Genomic DNA, 21,513 nt, shown 5'->3' on the forward strand with positions numbered 1-21,513 from the left:
CAATCACACTAAACCAAACAGACACATTCTTCAGAAAAGATGTTTATTAAAAGCATAGAAAATCAAGTCTAACATTTTTCTCCAACTGATCATCATTTTTCCAACTAAATATCATTTGCCAATTGAAAATTACATTTCTCACAACTCAGCTTCTCACTCCCATTCAGACGCAGACACACACAAACACACACACACAGAGTTATTGAATCTCTCCGATGTAAAGGCGCTTATCACTGGATCCAGAAAGCACTGTGAATGGCAAAAAAAAATGTGGAATTACACAAAGCTAAAGACGGTAAACAGTATGGATGAATCACTTCAGAGCTCACTTTGTGTCATTTAAAACACCTGCAAAATGCTCAAATGTAAATCAATAAAAACCACATTGCTCTTTGCTTGTTTACCATCTTTGAAAGTCAAACAAAAAAAGAAACTAATGTGTTTTTACCAATGGGTTCTTCTGGATGAAAAACCACCTCGTTGACAGATCCAGCATGACCAGGGAGTTTATACAAGATCCTGCGGGATGTTGTGTCCCAAATATACACAAACCTAAAACACAAACACATCATGTTAAATAATAATAATAATAATACAACAGTAAAATGCATGAACCATTCAAATGACACATACCTGTCAGCAGAACCTGCAGCAATCTTACTGCCATCAGGAGACCATGAGCATCTGAGAAGATTCTGAACAAACAAAATAAAACTTAAAAGGGGATGTGCAACGGTGTTTCAGGCATTCTGACTTCTTTACAATGTTAAACGTGCTGGGTTCTCATGCTTGACATGGTCTACTTGTCAAAATACGAGTTGGACGTATGACATAGTATATCTGCTCGATACACTCCTCCAACGTTCGTACAGGTTTCAGAAAGTTTTTTCAAACATGAAATTCCATTTCGTAACAACTTTTCTTAGTCCCTTATTGGAGAATTCCCCAGGAAAAGCACGCCCACGCATCAACCAGGGAGAGTGGGAGAAAGAGCACACCCATCAGTGTGCTCCTTCGTTCGGCACGTTCAATTGTGTTTGTTCACTGTATTTCGGTGAGGAATGTTATATAAACGGTGGATATAACGCTGGATTTGCAGATCGTTTGAAACTGATAGATGGTGCAGTCCCACCGCTAAAAGATGCCGGTCATGAACCGCACGTGGTAAGTGAAACTGAGTCATATGTATTGCCCACAGCTCAGCGTCTGTGGCATCTGCTTAATTCTACTCCCAAAAATAAATGTACGTATTATCATCTTTACAAAGTACAACGATTTCACTGTATGTATAAACTATGAAGAATAAAGCAAGCATTTTTAAGATTCAAAAAAAAAGTTGAGCTTACCTTCTCAAAGTTATGGACATTTCCCTGAAAGATCTTCACACACCTCTCTTTTGGTGCAAATGGACGGATATCCCAGACACGCACTGCACAAAACATTGAATCAAGATAAATTAACAACAAAGAAACCCACTAGGAAGAAATCATGAGATGCATAACCAATGTGATGGATACAGTTAGTAAAACACATTATCTTTAATATGAATAAATATACACATGTAACTTACCGCTGTTGTCCATTGAATTGGAAAGCAAGTAAGACCCATCTGAGCTGAGACTGAGACCTGTAACAGAGTCTCCATGACCCTGCATACTGTAAATCAGTTTGTTTTGCCTCAGGTCCCACACCTACAGCATATAAACATGTAGACATAAATGTATAAGAATGGATTTATGCAAAAAGCCCAGATTCTAGACAATTTAAGGTACATGTTGTGGACACACAGACCTTGATGTCATTGTCTATGCCTCCTGAGATGACCTGGTCACTGGTGTCATTGAATGTCACACTAAGAACTTGATAGGTGTTCTGGAATGTGTGAACAGAGGCCTTCTTCCTGATGTCCCACAACTACAATAACACACAAATTAGGAAATTAATACTATGACATTTACTATCAGAATTCAAAGATACAATTCTCAGGTTGAAATCAACACTATTTTAGACACGTTCAAAGGGATAGGTCACCCAAAATTTAAAATTCTGTCATCATTTATTGACCTTCATGTCAATCAAAAATGCTATAAGACTCTTTCTTCTGTGAAACACATATTACAAAAATATTTTGAGAAATGTCTCAGTGGTTTCATGTCTATACAATGGATGTCAATAGGGGTCATTGTTGTTAAAATAAATATGTATTCTGCAGAAGAAAGTCATAAAGGTTTACAATGACAAGGGGGGCGGGTATACGATTACAAAAACTGTGATGAGTGACTGCAACAACAAAGAAACATTAGATCATTCCTGGCACCACATCCATTTTCAACAAGTTCTTATAAAATATTAGAATTATGTTGAAAGTGTCCCAGTAAGGCGGAGTAAAAATAAAATCAGAACTTTTACCATTATCTCATTATCTGCACACCGATATTCCGGAGAGTTTAGGATCTATATTTGAGAAATAGATTTAGTATCATATGTACCTTCACAGTTCCATCATCACTGCCTGTGCAGGCCAGCTGTGGGCCGCGCCGTGCAGGAAAACATGAGTTCACAAAGGACGTGTGACCTTTCAGACGCTTCACACGCTCCCCTGTTTCACTGTCCCACACACACACCGTCTTATCCGTACTAGCTGAAAAGAGCAGACTGGAAAAAAGCACAGACTCGTTGAAAAAATAAAACATATGCATGAGCACAAGAGCGAGTCTACAGGGTCCATCATAATGGCCTGTTTATTTTCCACAAGAACACACCTTCCATCTGTGTTGTAATGCAGCTCCATCACAGCTCCAGTGTGGCCTTTAAGTGTAGCGTAATTCTCACAGTCTCCATATACGTTCCATAACACTGCAATACAAAACAATACTTTGACAGATATACTAGTACACATCAACATTACACAATCATTTTCAATGTATGTCTGTTATAATTGTCACACAAACACAAGGGAAAGCGGACCGATGACTCACAGATGAGGCGGTCAAATCCTGAGGATGCTAACGTAGCTCCATTGGGATGAAACTTGCAGCCATAAACTTCTCCATCATGACCAGAGAGCAACATTATAGGAGCATGCAGACTGGAGCTTCGTGGGGGGCCCTGCCATACACACACACGTCTGGTTTATTATCTCCGTGGGGACAGTCCATAGCCGTAATGCTTTTTATACTGTACAAACTGTATATTTTATCCCCTAACCCTACCCCTAAACATAAAGATCGTAGAAAACATTTTGCATTTTTAGATATAAAAAAATATTGTTCTGTACAATTTATAAGCTTTTTTGCCCATGGGGACCTCAATTTTGGACCCCACGGGGACCTCAATTTTGGACCCCACGGTGACACAAGTCCTCATTGATATGGTGTGCATTCAGGTTTAGGTCCCCACCGGGATATATAAACACACACACGCACGCACGCACACGCGCGCACGCACACACACACACACACACACACACACACACACACACACACGTTTATGCAGGTGGTGTTATAACCACAGGGGTGATGAGTCCCCCTATGTATCCGCAATCCTTTGATTGCAGTTGTGGATATTAGAGGAAGTTCTCCTTCAATGCGCTACCAATGTCTGGGACCACACAAAGACCCATCCACACATCTACAACTTTGGAAAATTTAGAAAGGATTTAATTCAGATCTTTGTTACCATAGCAGAGAGCTGCTGGGACTGCGCTGCGGCCACCAGCTCGGTCCGTGGTCTCTTCACACCGGCCGGAACAACTGCCATATCAGCCGCTCGCTTCTTCGGTTCGATCATGGTTGTAAAAACACTCAAATTCCGCCAATACTAGAAAGCAGATCAAAATTATTTCCTTTCTAATGAATGAGTTTTCAAGCTGCCCACCACCACCAACACGCTCGCCGAAGAAAACACATCCGGCAACGCAAAGCTCCTGATTGGTTGGTTCACACAAAGCGCGATTTTATTGGTCGCTGTTCAGTCTTGAACCGGAACAAGTCACACGACTCACGTTAAACGTAAACGCAGGAGAAACATTACAGCAAATGTGTTTACGTATTTTTCTGATGTATAAAATAATTATGGGGTTGTCGGAGGTTATATTGTACCGCAAATTTTAGCGGCAAAATTGTTTACAATTGCGAGTGTTGACTCGCTCATTCTGTATGTTTTGTACATTGTTGTCTTAAAGATACAGCAAAGTGGACAAGACCTGATACCGTTTGGTAAGATGATTAATCTTGGCTTTCACGAACTAGGATGAATTGTGTCAGAAACACTATTGACGCCATCCTTATGTAGTTGTAAAAGCACAAAATAGTGGATCTGTTTTATGCACCAATATGTCGAATTACAGGCAGATAGCAAATCATGTACTTACCTTCTGCAGGTGCAATGGCCGAGGAGTACATGAGAGAACCAGAAGGATTAGATGGACTACCTCCTTTGTACAGCATCATTAAAGGAGAGGTCAGATTTTAGAAGCAATCTAAAATCACATAAATCTCTCTCTTACTGATTCAATTTAACCTCACGATCTTCTTTATTTAGGTTGCCTCTGTAACAGAATATGGAGCTTTTGTTAAGATTCCAGGATACAGGAAACAAGGTAATGTTGGATAGAGTTACAGTGGTGTCTGTGTGCAAATACAGTGACAGATTTTACATTGTGTGTGTGATTGCGTTGTCAGGTCTGGTTCATAAGAGTGAGATGTCTGCATGTCGGGTGGAGAAACCGGCTGAAATTGTTGATGTGGGGGAGAATGTCTGGATAAAAGTCATTGGCAGAGAGGTAAATTCAGTATTCATGTATACATATACAATAATGACAGCTTTTAAAGCCATACTGTACTTCACAAGTGTAGGTTATAACTATACATCTGCTTAACGCAGTGATTTGTTTTGTTTTTACATTGTACTTGTTTTTTTGATTCCATCAGATTAGAGATGATAAAGTCAAACTCTCTTTCTCTATGAAAGCTGTTAATCAAGGCACTGGGCGAGACTTAGACCCCAACAATGTAATGGCAGAGTAAGTGGTTTTACAGTACATGAATACTATGTAGTCACAGGTTTGTTGGTAAAACACTCAAGTCATCTTCTGGCATACTTATACAAATTTGAATGCTAATAAATGTTGTCCACAAAGGCAAGATGAACGCAGACGGAGGCAGTTCAGAGATCACATGGGGCAAAGAATAACCCTGGAGGCTGTGCTCAACACCACATGCAAAAAGTGTGGCTGCACAGGTGAGCAACGTAACCTCCTGACTGTGTCAAACTGACCCAGTTCCAGTTTACCTTAAACACAGACCGTTCGATAAACAGTTTTTATTTTAACTCAACCCTGTTAATTTAGACAATCATTCAAAAAAGCTTTTTTCCTTTATTTGGACGCATTACGGACAAGATAAATTTACTGAAATAAACAATACTACTTGAAAATAAACACACGGACGCTTATGTGTTAAAATTGTAATTTTAAAACTACTCCTTTAACGCTAGTTCAGTTGATTTCAGGCACAAAGTTAATACTAGCAAATAGTATTGTTTAGTATCACCTTCAGAGCTAATACCTGGCCAACACTTCCACAATGTCTTTATTTGCAGACTTGTACCTTTAATCCTTGAACACCTGTTATGACAAAGTGTAACTTATAAATATTGACGCATATGTGTGTTTGCATGAAAGGTCACTTTGCCAAGGACTGCTTCTCACAGCCTGGACTGCAATACAGTTTAGTGCCAGAAGAGGAAGAGGAGGAACCATCTGCTCAGAACACCCAATCACAGCCTCAAAAACGTAAAAAGGTGCAGACACACCCCTCAGAGACCAATCACTGGCTGTTATCACAAGTATTGTGACATGACGCTTTTATTTGTCAGTCAGCCCCATTATATTTTTGCTAACTGTAGCCCTTATTCACTGGTTTACTCATGGCACACTTTATTTTCCTGCAGGAAAAAAAGGCAAAGAAAGAAAAGAAGAAAAAGAAGGAAAGAAAGAGAGACAGCTCTTCATCTGACAGCAGCGGCGATGATGCCAAGAAGCCACGGCATTCTCACACACGTTCAGAGAAGAAAAAACACAAGAAGCACAAACACAAAACAAAATGATATTTTATGTTCAACCAGCAAATTATGCATGCATGCGTTCATTCGATGTATAGGTATGAGATGTACAGGTGTGTGTAGCTGATAGCAGCTTAAATGCATTTTGTGTTTATATCAATATTAAACTAATGAATTTTAAATTTATATGTAGTTTGTTTTTTGCAAGAGTTTAAAAGGGTTACTCGGGAACCTTGAGTGACCCTTTACCCAGACACACACTAGACACGAGACACCAATAAGCTCGATTTAGAATACAGTCACATCACCCAGCAGACACTGGAACATGCTTAAATTAGAACATTCACATGGAACACACTTCAACATAAAGGTAACAGTGCCAGCGTCCTTTGGGACTCTGTGGGATTACACAATACAGGTCACGGCACTGGAGCACCTGATGGAAATGTTGACATTATAAAGTACACACGGTTGATTTGGAGCAAATGTCACATTTATTGCAAACCAAAGATGTAGATGTTAACACTGAACGTAGTGGCATATCACACACCCAAGAAAAGCAATCGTACAGACATCTGGAGGTACGAAGTTGGAATTTTATTCTGACTTTCTGGAACGGTGCTAAAGAAAGGGTTGAAAATGTACATAACCATTGACAATATGTCGTCAGGATAAGAGGACAGGTTGTAACTGAGGTTTCCCTTTATTCTCCCTTCTCATAGTGTCGCGTGGAGACGATGTCGCCAAGTGTCAGTGTCTGTTAGGAAAAGAGAGAGACCGATGTACATTCTTGACAGAAAACACTCACATGCATGCAAAGAGTGAATAAATAGGCAGAAGTAGCTATTTAGCAAAGCTTTGCTACCTCGGACTCTACATTAAACACACACACACGATACTGACCAATGTGAGATTGTTGCCACTGATTTCTCGGACCAGGGTCGTCTCTTTATCTTCCCATTTCTGAACATGAACCAACTTCTCTCCATCCAGTGTTAGTTTTGACTGAAGAATGCGCACACAGGGTAAAGACACAATTAGAAACAGTTTTTCCATTGTTACCCCTCTCATTTATATTCCTGCTACATACATCAGTGACAAGTGCTGTTTCTTTGTCTACACTGACCTAATGAATGTCACAGGATATCAACCATCTTAAAAGATCCCATTGTTTACTACAGACAAACCGTCTTGTGTTATCAGACATGAGCTTAACCATCTTTCACCCAATTCACAAGACTGGCTGATAAACCAATGAAATGTTAATGCTAACGTGTCATTCGAGAAACAAGCACGGGAACCGAAGCTTTGAGTTTACCTTGACTTTACGGTCATCTGCGGTGGTCTCATCGAACTCCACTCCCAGTTTGAAGTTGATTTCTGTGGATTTGAAAGTGCTGACGGTCTTAAGTGTAATGATATCGCCGTCCATGGAAATAATGGTCGTGGGTTTGGTCATACTGCCAACCTGACGTGTAGCAAAACCCACGCCTGAAACAAATAAATTTAGTAAGAAAATGCATACTAACACAAAGTGAGTGCATTTAATATCAAGAATCAATTTAATGTGGATATGTACAATGTGGATAAATTGTTCTCACAACATTTTTTGATTTGTTTAAACCACAGGGGACCACACCTGTAAGCATTTCCTTGTTAGTGGAAAAAACTAAGGAAAAAGTATCCAGACGCCTAAGGGCAGTACAGTAATAATTAAACAAAGACTGCATATTTGCAATTATTGGTCACAAATGAACAACTGCACACAACTAAACTCTGGAACGGTCAAAATGGTCAATCAATGAGCAAACAGACAGCTTGGGGAGAATGCAGCTATTAGTATTGATTTGTACAGTACTAAATACTATGTGGAAGTAGCCTTTAAATGGAAAATATAGTCAGACTACATTGACCCTATATAAAGAACAGAAACTCTGTGTTCAGTAGCTGTGAGGTTTGTGCAGTTTACCCAAAAATGGCAATTCTTTCATTCTTTACCCACCCTTATGTCAATACAAACCTGTATAACATTTTCTTGCGCACAACACAAAAGATGATATTTTAAAGAACGTTGGTAACCAAACAACATAGGCCCCCATTGACTTCAAGTATGGACACAAAATCACCAAAACATTTCTCAAAATATCTCATTTTGTGTTTCATGGTTTGGGGGAAGAAGGTTGAACTAACCTACTCTCTCACCCTCCCCCTTCCTCTTGTTCTTTCTTCCAGCCACAATGCTGTACATTGATTGATCAGACAGCCTCCCTCCCACATCTTCCTCTCCTAAACCACAGCTCACTCAGCAACGCTTTGTTATTCACGAAATATCATCAGAAGCAATCAGCTTTCTAAAGATGGCCGACAAGCATATCACACGTATTGCCACATTTTAAGGAACAAAACGAATTGGGAAACCTTACAAAAACATTTGATTGTTCAAATGCATCAAGTGCCAAAACGAATTAAATGTTTCTCAACACAGCAAGATAAAAGGTTATATTTTAATAATTTGATTGTTCAGCTTCATAGTCACACGTGGTTGTGGTATTTCTCAGATATGCGTGTGAGAGGAGAGCGCATGGGTTTGTGTGTGTGCGCACATTTGAGGCTCCTTAGCACAAAAGATCTTGCACCACATGCACTCCATCTTTAACACACCCATGCAGACACACACCCATGCAGACACACACCCATGCAGACACACACCCATGCACCTTGCACAATCAATGTTTTCCTGGGAATACACAGTTTCCCACTAGGCACAAAATTGATTTTATTATAAACAAACCCAATTTACATGTGTTTACTTGCATCAAAGGCACACCCCAAGTTCAGCCATCAGGTATACACACACATCCACAGCCTCCTACTCACCGAGGGCTTTCATGTAGTCATCGAAATTCTTGCTCTCCTTTAAGTTCCATGTGCCAACGAAAGCCTCGACCATGTTGAAAGCTGAGTGAGGGAACAATAGCAAAAAGAATGAGCCGGAGAAAGAAAGCGAGAGAGAGGGTAAGACAGCACCACTAAGCTCCTGCGATCTTACTGGCTGATTTATAACTGCTGTTTGTGATGTCATCACTATAAGCTTGGGGGGAGGAGAGGGGAGGAGCAAAACCTCAACAGAAGAAGAGAGATGAAAGACAGGCGATGGAGGGGTGAGATGGGTGAATTGTAAATCAGTTAAGAATGACAAAGTAAAAAAAGACATACATGTTTAAGCTGTCTGAACAGAGTGTAACAGAAGAGTTAATTGTAAAAAAAGGAATGCAAGAAATTCAAATAAAATAAAAATGCACTTTCATACTTTCTTAATCTTTTCCATATGCACTGTTCTGTATTTCAGCGATAAGCGGACAACGGTATAATTTTTTATGGTATGAACAGCAGCTTCTGGGCGTGGTTTAGTTTATGAGGTTCTGCTTTTTATTTGAAGAAAAATTTGTAGAATTTTATTTCTGCTATCTGACATTCTGCCTCCAATCTTCTTTTGTGTAACACACACAGAGCGAGAGAGAGAGAGAGAGAGAGAGAGAGAGAGAGAGAGAGAGAGAGAGAAAGAAGGAATGATTGATATGGGGGTCAGGGTCATTTTCTTCGCTCTCTTTCTCTCGCTCTTTCTTTTACAGACCGCTAAGGACATGACCTTATGTCAGAGGGCTCTTTATTCCCACCCTCTAAACCCTCTGCCTGTGTGCTTGACTGTTTTGCTCAGTAAGAGACAGCAGATATCTAGCCGTATCAGCTGCTGTTTGTACAATAATCACCACAAGTAACACTAAACCTTCTCCTCGCCATGTCCTTTGCGAGCCACAAGCATTTGTAACTGAGTGCATCCACTCTCAAATGACGAATTGCACCCTGTTTGAGCAGAACGGTCTGAATATCAGGATTTGTCTGCAATAAGGTCTGAGGTTGATACATTTTTTAATAGTTTGTGACATTATGAAGATTATTATCAGAGAGCAGCTGTTACATAGTTCAAGAACATTAGACATTTGGCGTAAACAGCTTTGTTATATTAACAATAGCGTTCTGGAAGGAGCCAAAGAATTTACATTGTAAAGAAGAGTTTATTTCCAAAAAGAGATCGATCAAACTGCAGTTGGTTTGTTTTGATTTAAGCCATAATAACTAAAAAAATACAGCTAACTAACAAAATGAAACACAATAAAAACCTTATCTTTTTTTGGAAATAAACTCTTCATATATAACAAATTTGTTGATAAACAAAATCAAGATAAATAATGCAGTCTACACTGAGAACAAAAACTTGTTTTATACAACTTTGGATACACTTTAACAGTGTGTAGCTCAGTTGGTGGAACACGGTGCTTTTATATGAAGAATGCGTTAAAGGGATAGTTCACCCAAAAATGAAAATTCTTTCATAATTTATTCACCCTCAAGTTGTTTTAAACCTGTCTACACTAGGAAAGATATTTGGAAGAATGTTTGTAACCAAACAGTTCTGGGGCACTATAGACTCCCATAGTACAGAAAAAAAGTACCATGGTAGTCAACAGTGCTGAACGGTTTAGTTTCCCACAGTCTTCAAAATATCTTCTTTTGTGTTCAACAGAACCAAGAATTTTATACAGTTTTGGAACAACTTTAGGGTGAGTAAATGATGACAGAATTTTCATTTTTGGGTGAACTAACCCTTTAATGTGCAGTGAAAAAAAAAAGACTTCACTCACAGTTGCCTCTGCAGTCCAGAGTTACTCTTGTTAAGTTTGTTCAGAGGAAAAGTTGTTTGTTCTTATCATTTGCCTGAGGGAACATGACATGACACACACATCCTTTAGAACAAGCACCTGTTTGAGCATGTGCAAGTTCAGACACACACCCAAACGTGCGCGTTCTTATTTTTTCATATGTTTTTATTGTAGTAGGTACAAACCCTTATTTTATGTGTCATTCCGTGTCAAATCAACCAAATTTTGAATAGTTCCCCGGCTCGAATTTTTGATTTTTTTTTCTATTTTTACAGAGGCAAGACCAACATCTGGAGTGATGTTAATTACAGTAACTAATTACTTCGTAACTAGTTACACCCAACACTGTAACTTACACATAGGCCTACATGTGTAAGTTAACGCTCTGCCCTAAAAGGGAATAGACTTAGCTATTATACTGCATATTTAAACTCTTGGTCATTCCAAAATGGCTAAAAAATCCTTTCTTGCTAATTTATCTGAGACAGTATTTTCCTTCGGAACTATAATATCTTTTAAATTAACTATTGAGACCAAGTTAATGTACCTCAACTTCAGTAGTCCCTTAGCAATTTCAGTATAGTTTTGTACTAAGATGTTGTTAAAATTTATATGTTCAATGCAGTTGTTTTAAAAGAAAGAAAAAAGATACATATCTAGATTCAACACTATTTGTTCTTTAAAAGAAATGAAATACCAGATTTTTTTTAAATGACCCACATTTGGTTTTTGATGACTGAAAATCTTCTCATGAAGCCACATTTAGATCCTCATATCTCTAGGACTGCACCTTATAGGGCTTTAAAAATGTAGTTCCCAAAAGACAAATTGGTCAAGAACAAGAATCTAAAAGGACATTAAGGTATCTCTAACGGTTCTGTAGTTAGAGGCATGCATATTTTGTAAAAAGAACACAAAAATGCCCTTTTTTCATTTTTGAACTGTCACCTTTGGCATAAAATGCATCAATTATTCTTAAAATTAACAGATTTACTAACAGATATACTGATCTTTGTGTAAAAATAAAATAATGATGCTGGCATATTTCTCATGTCATTTCTTACACCCTCTAATATGGCTCCAAATTTAGAGTGAAAATTGTCATTTTTACCTCTTTCTACAAATTAATTGATTACTTAATAACTCATCGGTGGCATTTCATATTTTGGCTTTCATCTCTACTGATGTTGGTCTTGCTTCTGTAAAAAGGGAAAAAAATCAAAAATTTGAGCTGGGGACCTATGGTTGTGTTGACCCGGAATGACCCTTATGTATTCAGCAGAGTTATTTATTTATTGAATTTTTTACCACGTAATAACAGTACACTCCTCCGATAGTGTATCCTGAAGTGATAGTATTCAGACGGCTTGTGCTACTGTACAGATACCCTCCAGCATTTCTAAAATTTATATTTTGGTTTTTGGTGAGGTACTAAAGAGGTTAGTTCTTCTGTATACTCTTGTGCAATAAACTGCAGCCAGTGTTCCCTATTTGAAAGTCATTTTGGATAAATGCATTTGCAAAACTATTAAATGTAAATTAAACTAGAGGCAAAAATAATTTGCACTTCTCTGACAGGTTATAGTTCTCTAGAGATCTGCTTCTTTTCACACTAACTGTAGAAGGTCATTATTCATTTAATCTATACGTTGTGAAATACACCACGCTGTGCCAAAAGATCTGATGATTCAACCTTATGTGTTGTGTAACACAGAGACGCTTTCTCAAAATGATTTATACAGTCACTTTTCACCCTTAAACACTTGTGGAGATACACACAGTGTGGACCATTACTGTGTCTAACGCAACACAAACGTGTGACTAAACGGTATGCAGAGTTGAACATTTCACACAAACAGGTGCTGGAGAGAGCTAGAGAGAGAGAGGACTAGTTTAGAGAAAGAGGTGAAATGTCAGTTCCCATTTAAAATAGCACTCTGGTCCCAAATCACACATACATATGAAAAAACACACCCAGTCCAAATTAAACACAATATGCATGTCACAAATCCAACTTTTGTTCAATACAGCAAATACAAATGTATCTGTTTGACATTTGTTAGATTCTGCGTCCAGACACCCCCACCCCTTTACTCACACCGCCCTCTAATGGACATGCGGATGCAACTCGGTTACTCAATTACAGCTGCGCCCACGCATGCACACACCAATGGCCAGCACAAGCAGGCAGCCCATAAAACAGCAAACACAGACACAATACAGCACTGCTGTGTTAACAGTAACCATGACAATGCAGCCATACTGAGAGACGTGCAAAGACAGTGAAATATCCTCAGAAGTTTAGATGAAAGATGTCTTAAATCAAGGTAAGATAAGATAAATGTGTGCAGTACGAGTGGAATAGCAACGTAAACATACACAGCGATGACCGTGGGAGAAAATAAAAGATCTGAACAGCTGATTAACTTTTTCTATTGAATTAAGTCCAGAGGTGGACGAAGTACACAACTTCCTTACTTGAGTGAAAGTACAGATACTACTGGTCAAATATTACTCCACTACAAGTAAAAGTTGTAAAGACAGATTCTTACTTGAGTAAAAGTACAGAAGTACGTGCTTTTAAAAGTACTCAAGTATTAAAAGTAAATTTCCTTTATGTCAGTTGTGCATTGTTTTATTGTCGTATACCTTATGCCTCTGAAGCAACCTACTGAATACACCGAGTAGCTCACAGTATTAGTTGTATTAAAGGAGTAGTTCACTTCAAAATTTGCCCCCATTGACTTTCCATAGTCATTTTTATTCCTACTATTGCAGTGAGCAACTCCTTTAAGAGCTTTATATATTTAGCACATATGTTTAGTTTAGATATACAGTAATCCTGTATGATCATTTAGCCTAATTATCCTCATTAGCCCCCTGGGCCTATATGTATTTATGAGCAGTGTTCTTTTATTTTGTATATATTCCCTTTTTCCAGTTTTAGCAGCTATTTACCAGTAAGTAGTAAGGTTCTTGTAAATAGTAAAAATGTAGAAGCCATGTGCCTTCTAAAAATGTAGAAGCCATGTGTTTGTTGGATTTATTACCATTTGTATTATCATAATTTAACTACAAATATAAACTATAGCTAGTATAATGAAACTATGGTATTTTTAGTTGCTGTGGTTTTACTAAAGATTATTAATTGGAGTATGGTTCCCATATATAGAAAATGGTCAATTTGTGGATACTGTGGTTTTACTGCAAATACCATCCCTGCTGAAAAAAAACAATGAATTTTTTAATTAAATTCTTTGAAATTGAAAATTGAATTTTTTGGGGTTTTATTCCAATAGGATTTACCATCCCATCAATAGAATCCATCACATACAAGTAGACAACAAATATCCATAGTACAATTCCCATATAACCATTAAATCCATTACAATTTATGTTGTATTTTGGGCAGGATTCTATTGTTTTTATTTCAACAGGAATACTTCAACTATAGTTACTTCAGTAAAAACATCATTCATTTTCCAAATCGCTTTAAATGATATAGCAGCAGATCAGAAGTTAACACGCACGTGTAGCTCAAGGTGTATGTGATGCTTATTTACCGTTTAGCCGTTATGCCGATCATTTTCATGACAATGTTTCTACGATCTTTGACTGATCGTAACCCACAGATGTTTACACCACACTTTAACATGTGCCCTTTTCGTCTTTTATTGTTCTATTTGTCTTTTTAGAGCGCTATCAATGGTGTAGCAGCGCCTACGTTTACATTAGTTTAGCGGGGAAGATCCCAGAGTTGCCAGATTTGCGTTAAATAAATCTGCCAAATGGCCATTCAAAGCTTGCCGGAAAACCGCGAGCTTAGAAAAACTGAAATACTTTGCAACAGTAAAAGGTCCTGGCAGATCGCAAGCCAGATAAATTGCGCACACAGGAAACCCTGATGCATAGAAACCATTTTCTACTTTTGAACCTTTTTATAAATGTAGTGGAGTTAAATTATGATATTTGTCTTTCAAATGTAGTGAAGTTAAAGTACAAGTACTCTGAAAAGATAATACTCAAGTAAAGTACAGATACTCAAAAAGTGTACTTAAGTACAGTACTCAGGCAAATTTACTTCGTTACTGTCCACCTCTGCTATACCAATTCAGTATGTGATAATAGCAACGGCTAAAATACTAAACACTATAGCACATGACTCACTCAAAAAAAAAAAACTTGAGTATAATTTAGTTGAAGTACGTGAGCAGAAAATTAACCAACACCTCGAAACTAAATGAAAAAATCGCTGACAGACTCAAAACATCTGTCATGTTAAGTAAACGGCATTTACTTAATGGGCTATTAGAGATAAAAATATTTTTTGCTGTTTATCTCCCTTCCCTTCTTCTCTCGCTATCCCTGTGGTGTGTGTGTGTGTGTGGTGTGTGTGTGTGTTGTGTGTGTGTGTGTGTGTGTGTGTGTGTGTGTGTGTGTGTGTGTGTGTGTGTGTGTGTGTGTGTGTGTGTGTGTGTTCTTCAGCTCTCTGCATTTAAAGAGGTGAGGGTTACCGGGGAGACGCGCTTGCAGCAGGATGCGCGGTATCCGGTAACGCGCTTGCAACCTTTCCAAAAGATGCCGCTTCACGATATCCCCACGTTACCTCGAGTCTGATATAGCCTACTCAGATTGTGTATTGACCTGCTCTTTATTATTTGAGATGCTGTCCGGTGCGAACTTTAAATTCACAGCGAAGCAGTGTAAACTTCCACGATTCCTCCAGGACATGGGCACGTCGATGGCGACGTGCACGCTGATTTAAACACTTTTTTACTGTTTTGTAAACCTGTCGGACATCTCTAAGACAGTATGGCCACTGAAGCAACCTCGTGGGGTTATTATAACTACAGAAGTAATATTAATACTGCAAGACCTGTACTAGAATGACGCCGTTGTGGAATCAGCGAACGGGGCGAGAGGCACCAAGACCCAGAAGGGGACTGACAGGTGAGAACAAAATTGAAGCTTAGGCTATACATTAAACGAAAGGGGACACAGAGACTAGAAATGTACAGTCTATTCAATTGTATTAATACAATTTTATTTATGTAGAATATATATCACTTTATACGTTGTGTTATATTTAAATGTAAATCATATAGCAATGGCAACATAAACTGTTATTTTTATTGAAGAAGTGTCAATATAAATAGTACATTTTCACAGACTTTTAATATAAGATTCTAAGTGTACTTTTTAACTTAATTAAGTAACGTTTCTTTGGAAACAACAATTTGCTTCAAAACCTTTGCAAAAACAGTTGCAAGAAATTCATAGTGTTGACCCTATGCATCTTGCAGCTGAGTTTCAATTAAAAACCACATCCTATGAACCACTTGCAAGTGTGAACCGAAAAGAAATAATTGATTGAACAAAAATAAATAAATAAGAAAAGCATAATAAGAAATAAAGAAAAAAGAAACAAAAGCAAGCTGCGTCCTAAGTAAAATGATCTGGCACGATCAGATTTGATCCTTTTCCGTTACCCCTGGAGCATGAGATGCAATTTGAGAATCTGCATGTCTCAGCATTGCTCCTCAATACACACCTGCTCTTAATTATTAATGTTGTGCCACTTCCTATTTAATTTGCTGGTATAGGCTTTTTTGATTATCTGACCGAGCGATTCTGTGCTGTACTCTTGAATAACAAAGCATATTTTCTGACATACTGCTCAGAAAAAATATAACAAACGGCAACAGTACAATTCAGTTTGTTGGTTGTATTTCAGAGCAATGTTTATGTTTGCTTATGTATTTCAGATCAAAGGATGAAACTCCCTAAATGCCCCAACGCTGCCCCTCGGCAATCTCTGCCCTCTTACGCGCCCAGATCGAGAGCCCGTAGGCTGCCCACAGACTACGGGCATTTAGAAAGCTCCGTGATTGGGGAAAGTCACTGGGGGGAACCTGGAGTTCCCAGAGCAAGTGGCTACCACGCCCGGCATGCAGAAGCGAGCCCAGTGCGGCCACGAATCGTCACCGTGGTACGGCCCAGTGGAAAAGAGAGCCCACGTAAGATCTCACTACTGTTAAACCGTCGTGCCGTGCAGACGTTTGAGCAGCTAGTGGCCGATGTCTCCGAGGCACTTGGTTTCCCCTGCTGGAACAAAGCTCGTATACGACGCCTATTTAGTCCCGCCGGCCGTGAGATCCACAGCCTAGCTGACTTCTTCCGTGTCGACAATGCCTTCCTGGCTTTTGGGATCAGCCGCCCATCGCTTGATGAGATACATGTCGCGCTGAATGAGTTATATCCTGAAAACCTTGGTTACTGTGAGCACCTGCTGAGGATCTGGGAGCGTATGCTGAGACCCAAGGCCACTAAAGCAGATAGTGGTTTCCATGATGATGACCCTGAGGCATCTTTACCTGCTGCATGTGACCAACAGGTGAACCAACCAATTGCCAACAACCTGCAGCCTGTTGGAGGGCAAGGAAGGCAAAGAGAAAAGGTGAAAAAAGAAAGACAGAAAAAAGACAGAGAGTTGTGGATGAAGAAAGGTGACCTGCAGAAAGACGACAAGAAGGAGCCAAAAAAAGAGGAAAGAAAGACAGAACCTGTTTATTGCAAGAGCTGTCGAGGATGTGGTCCTCCCATACCCCCAATCAGAACCAAGTCACATTCTCAACCAAACAGGCCAAATACCCAGAGCGAAACAAATACGACTTCAGAAAACACACCACACAGATCACCAAAAGTAGACGAGAATGTTGCCAATCCTAACTCTACCCCCACTGCTCATCAAAGTCAGCATAACGCTCTCATTATGGAGACGATATTCGAGAGACCAACTCAACAAGAAACAGTATCACAGAGAAACCTGCAGGGTAATCTACCACCGGACGGTGCTGAAGTTTCATTGGAAGACATCGAGCGCTCCTACGAAATCGGCCGCGTGGTAGGAGATGGGAACTTTGCAGTGGTGAGGGAATGCCGAGTACGTGGCGTATCTGAAACCTTTGCCATGAAGATCGTGGACAATGCTAAACTGCAAGGCCGCAGTCACATGATCCAGAACGAGATCGCTCTGCTACGTAGCCTAAAACACCCCCGACTTATCCAGCTCTTTCGTTCGCATCACACAGACACCCATGTGTACCTGCTGATGGAGCTGGTCACAGGTGGAGACCTGTTTGATCTGTTGATCGCTCAGAGCGGCAGGTTTAATGAGCCAAGTGCTGCATGCATGATTACAGACATTAGTCAGGCTTTGGAATACATCCACAACAAGAGCATTGCGCACCGAGACATCAAACCTGAAAACCTACTGGTAAATAAAAATTGAAAGCATTGGATTGTAAGTTTCTATTATCTGAATGAAATCTTAAAGGAACAGGAAAAGATATTTGGAAGAATGCTTGTAACCAAACAGTTCTTGACTACCATCTTGGAAATATTGCTTTATAAATTTCTTTATTTGCTGAATGCTTGAATGTATTCATTTGATGTATGAAAGCAAACAACTCTGGGGCACTTTTGACTACCATTGTCATTTTTCCTACTATGGTAGTCAATGGTGGCCAAGAATTGTTACAAGCATTCTTCCAAATATATTTCTGTGTTCATCAGAACAAAGAAATTTATACAGATTTGGAACTCGACGGTGAGTAAATGATGACAGAATTTTCTATTTTTGGGCGAACTGTCCCTTTAGTATAATGAATTATTAGTAGTGGGTGACTTATCATTAGAGACTTTTACTAGTTTTATGTAGTTTAACATTTATATGTAAATGTTGTTGTCAGACTTTTATTGCTATTGTGCCATGTAAAGTCTTTTAAAAAGGACATTTTTGAAAACGGCTTACCTATTTGTCTGATACTTGTTTTGATAGGCTTAAAAAATAACATTTGTCTACAACAAATTGTTTAAACCATACCGTTAAGTGTCTTACTTTTGTGCTATTAAAACACTATTGTATTAAAAACATGCATTTAAAATGTCCCTTGTTCAGGTTCAGCGCAATAGCAGTGGAGGTGTGAATCTGAAACTGGCTGATTTTGGATTAGCCATGGTTATAACAGAACCGGTGTTCACAGTTTGTGGCACACCCACATATGTTGCTCCGGAGATACTTGCTGAGACAGGTAAAATCCTCTGGTGTAACCCATCTGAGACTGGTTGGACACATAAAACCTGAGCTACAACTTATTTCAATATTCAGATGATTTGTGTATAGTACATGAATTGTTCTCAGATATTTCCGGTGTTATGCATTGTGTATGTGTGAATAGGTTACGGTGTTGCAGTAGACGTCTGGGCGATGGGTGTTATCCTGTTTGTGCTCCTGAGTGGCTTTCCTCCATTCCGCAGTCCAGATCGTAATCAAGAGGAGCTCTTTTGTCTCATCCAGAGGGGAGATGTCCACTTTATGTCCCCTTACTGGGACAATGTGTCTGAGGGTGAGACATTTGACGACCTACGAATAAAGAAATTTAAAGATTTGGTCGCCCAAAATAACAATTTTGTCATTGTGAACTTACTTTTTTTTTTATAGCACACATAAGTCAAATGCGTTAGGAACAAGCAAATGGGAATTTTTAAAAAATGATTTACAGTCATTTATATGCTTTAATCTTGAATGAAGACATCTCTGTGTGTCCCAGGTGCCAAAGCTCTAGTCAGAGCTCTGCTGGAGGTGGACCTAAAAAGGCGCTTGACAGCTAGTCAAACTCTGCAGCATCACTGGCTTCAACATGCAACAGCAGAGAAAGACCATAAGGGGGCGACAAAAGCCACTGACGCCACAACTGAGAAGAACATCCACCGGAAACTAAGTGGCAAAACTATAGAAAATACACAAAAACAAGAAATATCATCAGAAGAATCTCATGCAGCACAAATCAATGAGTACAAACTAAATAAATACGAACCAGATATTAACGAACATAAAGACAAGCCGACGCAGCAGAGTCACAAAATTACCAGTGACCAACCACATTCATCTAATACAGAAGACGCGACCTCAAACAAGCAACATAGCACAGATCAGAACAAACCTGAGAGACCAGCAGAGCGAGAAGACGCAGACTCAAAACAAGAGTGACCTGCTAAATAATGAGTGAGCCAGAGAAGCAACCTGCTGAGCAATGACAGAAAGAAGGTCACTGAAGAGTGAAGAAGCCATCATAAAACCAATGACATATGACAAGACTACAGTACAATATATGCTATATAAATGATTCAGTGTGGGGAATTTAGTGATAAAAGAAGAACAGTAATAATGACTTTAAATGAAACAAACAGCATAACACAAAATAAATGAAATGATGTAGTTTCTTTATATTCTCTAATCTACACAAAAACTAAGAGCACTGATTGGAGTGTGTAAACTGTGTAAGTCGCTTTGGATAATGTGTCTGTTTAATGTAAATCTAATGTAAATGTGAGTGCACTGTTTTTCAGAAGGCATGTCAGGTTTCAAATGAAGTACCTGCTATCAACATGCGTGTTGTTTAAGAACGGCAGTCTTATTGCTAAAGGCAATTATGAAGGAAAACAAATATTTTTTTATCTTGCCAGTCTATAAATAATTTAGCTGTATTGTATTGTTTACCTTTGTTTTTAATTGAAAGGTAGTAAGGACGAGTTTCTTATTCTAGGAAGGATTAAAAATGTTTTTGTCAATTGCGGCATCTGTAGCTTGAGTGCCAATTTGCATGTAAATTGGCCAGCCATTGTTGTTATAGTATGGTAGACTAGCTAGAAAGAATCTAACAGTATTCAATATAAATTGTCTTCCTGTGTCTCACATTCCATGTGCTGTAACTATACTGTGTATATAATAAAATGGTTTCCGTTTATTTAGTATCTAGTCTGTTTGTTAAATATGTACATCTGTACAAACTGTGCGACAACAACTGGTGAAATCAATATTGTAATGTGCTTGAAATTACTTAAGCTTCATTATCTAATGCCATTATTACGTTTGTACAAAATTAATATGAGTATTATAGTATCCTGTCCAGTGATCTGTAAACCTCACACACACTTTCTCATCCCCCCATGCTACTTACACTGCAGAAACAGTCAAGCAGGCAAGCTAGACTGACAGCTGTCTTGCCCAAACTAGTCCATCAAGTTATTTCATTTGGCTAAGGTCATTCCCCCACCCCACGGGGTCTCACCTTGGTTTCTGTGAAGAAGAAGAAAACACAAGAAATGACACTTAACAAACCACTAAACGTAAACTAATTATTTTAATTAAACACAATATAGATAGTTACATCTGCGTTACATTTAGGTTCAAACAACTGCTTGTTCAGTCGTAATAATTAATTCAGTTCTTCCATTCACAAGACTGCAAGTACAGTTATTTACACAAATGACGCTGCAGGATGACGTTGCCATTTTGTCGCATATCAGGGTTGTTGGGGGCTTTTGCCTAGATATCACTTGCGGTCACCTTTTTCTTTTAAAGCTTTAATTGACACAACACAAATATGGCACGGTACAATTAAAAACAAATCTACTCACGAAATCGAGCAACACAAACTTTTTGATAGCTTTTTCTTAAGAAGCGTTCCGCTACATAACGCTGGTACGCATGCGCGTCGCATAGCTCTTTAAATACCCCCAGTCATCTGATGAGGCGCAACATTTGCTGCAGCCAATCAGGTAGCGCGTAAGAGACGGGCAGAGCGGCCATCTCTGATACTGGCAGAAAAGTCACATTCTACCAAACAACGAATGACAGTATTGGCTTGTTCTTCACCTCGCTCTG

General features: G+C 38.9%; 4 protein-coding genes and 1 long non-coding RNA gene across 7 annotated transcripts; 2 read left to right on the top strand and 3 right to left on the bottom strand.

Moving 5' to 3' along the window:
• Positions 1-26: 26 nt before the first annotated feature.
• Positions 27-3,919, bottom strand: snrnp40 (small nuclear ribonucleoprotein 40 (U5)). Its single transcript, XM_057355492.1, has 10 exons — positions 3,679-3,919; positions 2,979-3,108; positions 2,763-2,856; positions 2,490-2,655; positions 1,792-1,914; positions 1,571-1,691; positions 1,347-1,429; positions 634-695; positions 449-552; positions 27-249 (listed from the first exon to the last, which is right to left on the bottom strand). Exons 1-10 carry the CDS (start codon positions 3,787-3,789, stop codon positions 200-202), a joined length of 1,044 nt encoding a protein of 347 aa, XP_057211475.1. The 5' UTR covers positions 3,790-3,919; the 3' UTR covers positions 27-199.
• A 76-nt stretch (positions 3,920-3,995) lies between these two features.
• zcchc17 (zinc finger, CCHC domain containing 17) lies at positions 3,996-6,738 on the top strand. Its single transcript, XM_057353944.1, has 8 exons — positions 3,996-4,217; positions 4,382-4,461; positions 4,543-4,600; positions 4,683-4,783; positions 4,932-5,023; positions 5,141-5,241; positions 5,684-5,802; positions 5,953-6,738. The coding sequence occupies exons 2-8, from the start codon at positions 4,387-4,389 to the stop codon at positions 6,106-6,108; spliced, it is 702 nt and encodes a 233-aa protein (XP_057209927.1). The 5' UTR covers positions 3,996-4,217; positions 4,382-4,386; the 3' UTR covers positions 6,109-6,738.
• fabp3 (fatty acid binding protein 3, muscle and heart) lies at positions 6,539-9,106 on the bottom strand. The gene is made up of 4 exons (XM_057353945.1): positions 8,941-9,106; positions 7,382-7,554; positions 6,967-7,068; positions 6,539-6,820 (listed from the first exon to the last, which is right to left on the bottom strand). The coding sequence occupies exons 1-4, from the start codon at positions 9,011-9,013 to the stop codon at positions 6,767-6,769; spliced, it is 402 nt and encodes a 133-aa protein (XP_057209928.1). The 5' UTR covers positions 9,014-9,106; the 3' UTR covers positions 6,539-6,766.
• A 1,482-nt stretch (positions 9,107-10,588) lies between these two features.
• Positions 10,589-21,314, bottom strand: LOC130566503 (uncharacterized). Of its 3 annotated transcripts, XR_008964482.1 has the most exons (6): positions 21,017-21,314; positions 20,807-20,925; positions 19,790-19,869; positions 19,347-19,576; positions 19,030-19,209; positions 10,589-10,839 (listed from the first exon to the last, which is right to left on the bottom strand). It is a non-coding gene; the product is annotated as an uncharacterized LOC130566503 (long non-coding RNA). The 3 variants fall into 3 exon arrangements; XR_008964483.1 differs by lacking the exon at positions 10,589-10,839 and having other exon boundaries at positions 18,928-19,209; positions 21,111-21,314; XR_008964481.1 differs by lacking the exon at positions 10,589-10,839 and having other exon boundaries at positions 18,928-19,209.
• On the top strand, positions 15,250-20,790 carry dclk3 (doublecortin-like kinase 3). The gene is made up of 5 exons (XM_057353940.1): positions 15,250-15,734; positions 16,550-18,060; positions 18,745-18,877; positions 19,025-19,192; positions 19,397-20,790. Exons 1-5 carry the CDS (start codon positions 15,671-15,673, stop codon positions 19,834-19,836), a joined length of 2,316 nt encoding a protein of 771 aa, XP_057209923.1. The 5' UTR covers positions 15,250-15,670; the 3' UTR covers positions 19,837-20,790.
• Positions 21,315-21,513: the final 199 nt, after the last annotated feature.

Source organism: Triplophysa rosa, linkage group LG16 (assembly GCF_024868665.1).
Source record: "Triplophysa rosa linkage group LG16, Trosa_1v2, whole genome shotgun sequence".
NCBI classification, from domain to species: Eukaryota; Metazoa; Chordata; class Actinopteri; order Cypriniformes; family Nemacheilidae; genus Triplophysa; species Triplophysa rosa.

What these genes read in the sequence shown, in the direction of transcription:
- fabp3 (XM_057353945.1), bottom strand. Translation starts at nt 9,013, where the DNA reads ATGGTCGAGGCTTTCGTTGGCACATGGAACTTAAAGGAGAGCAAGAAT. An exon ending in TGACTACATGAAAGCCCTCG is followed by an intron (nt 7,555 to 8,940) that starts GTGAGTAGGAGG and finishes TATTTGTTTCAG; the next exon opens with GCGTGGGTTTTGCTACACGT. An exon ending in GTGGCAACAATCTCACATTG is followed by an intron (nt 6,821 to 6,966) that starts GTCAGTATCGTG and finishes TTTTCCTAACAG; the next exon opens with ACACTGACACTTGGCGACAT.
- dclk3 (XM_057353940.1), top strand. Translation starts at nt 15,671, where the DNA reads ATGACGCCGTTGTGGAATCAGCGAACGGGGCGAGAGGCACCAAGACCC. An exon ending in TCAAACCTGAAAACCTACTG is followed by an intron (nt 18,061 to 18,744) that starts GTAAATAAAAAT and finishes TCCCTTGTTCAG; the next exon opens with GTTCAGCGCAATAGCAGTGG. An exon ending in CTGGGACAATGTGTCTGAGG is followed by an intron (nt 19,193 to 19,396) that starts GTGAGACATTTG and finishes TGTGTGTCCCAG; the next exon opens with GTGCCAAAGCTCTAGTCAGA.
- snrnp40 (XM_057355492.1), bottom strand. Translation starts at nt 3,789, where the DNA reads ATGATCGAACCGAAGAAGCGAGCGGCTGATATGGCAGTTGTTCCGGCC. An exon ending in GCATAGACAATGACATCAAG is followed by an intron (nt 1,692 to 1,791) that starts GTCTGTGTGTCC and finishes TATATGCTGTAG; the next exon opens with GTGTGGGACCTGAGGCAAAA. An exon ending in GCTGCAGGTTCTGCTGACAG is followed by an intron (nt 553 to 633) that starts GTATGTGTCATT and finishes TTTGTGTTTTAG; the next exon opens with GTTTGTGTATATTTGGGACA.
- zcchc17 (XM_057353944.1), top strand. Translation starts at nt 4,387, where the DNA reads ATGGCCGAGGAGTACATGAGAGAACCAGAAGGATTAGATGGACTACCT. An exon ending in CAAAAAGTGTGGCTGCACAG is followed by an intron (nt 5,242 to 5,683) that starts GTGAGCAACGTA and finishes TTTGCATGAAAG; the next exon opens with GTCACTTTGCCAAGGACTGC. An exon ending in AGCCTCAAAAACGTAAAAAG is followed by an intron (nt 5,803 to 5,952) that starts GTGCAGACACAC and finishes ATTTTCCTGCAG; the next exon opens with GAAAAAAAGGCAAAGAAAGA.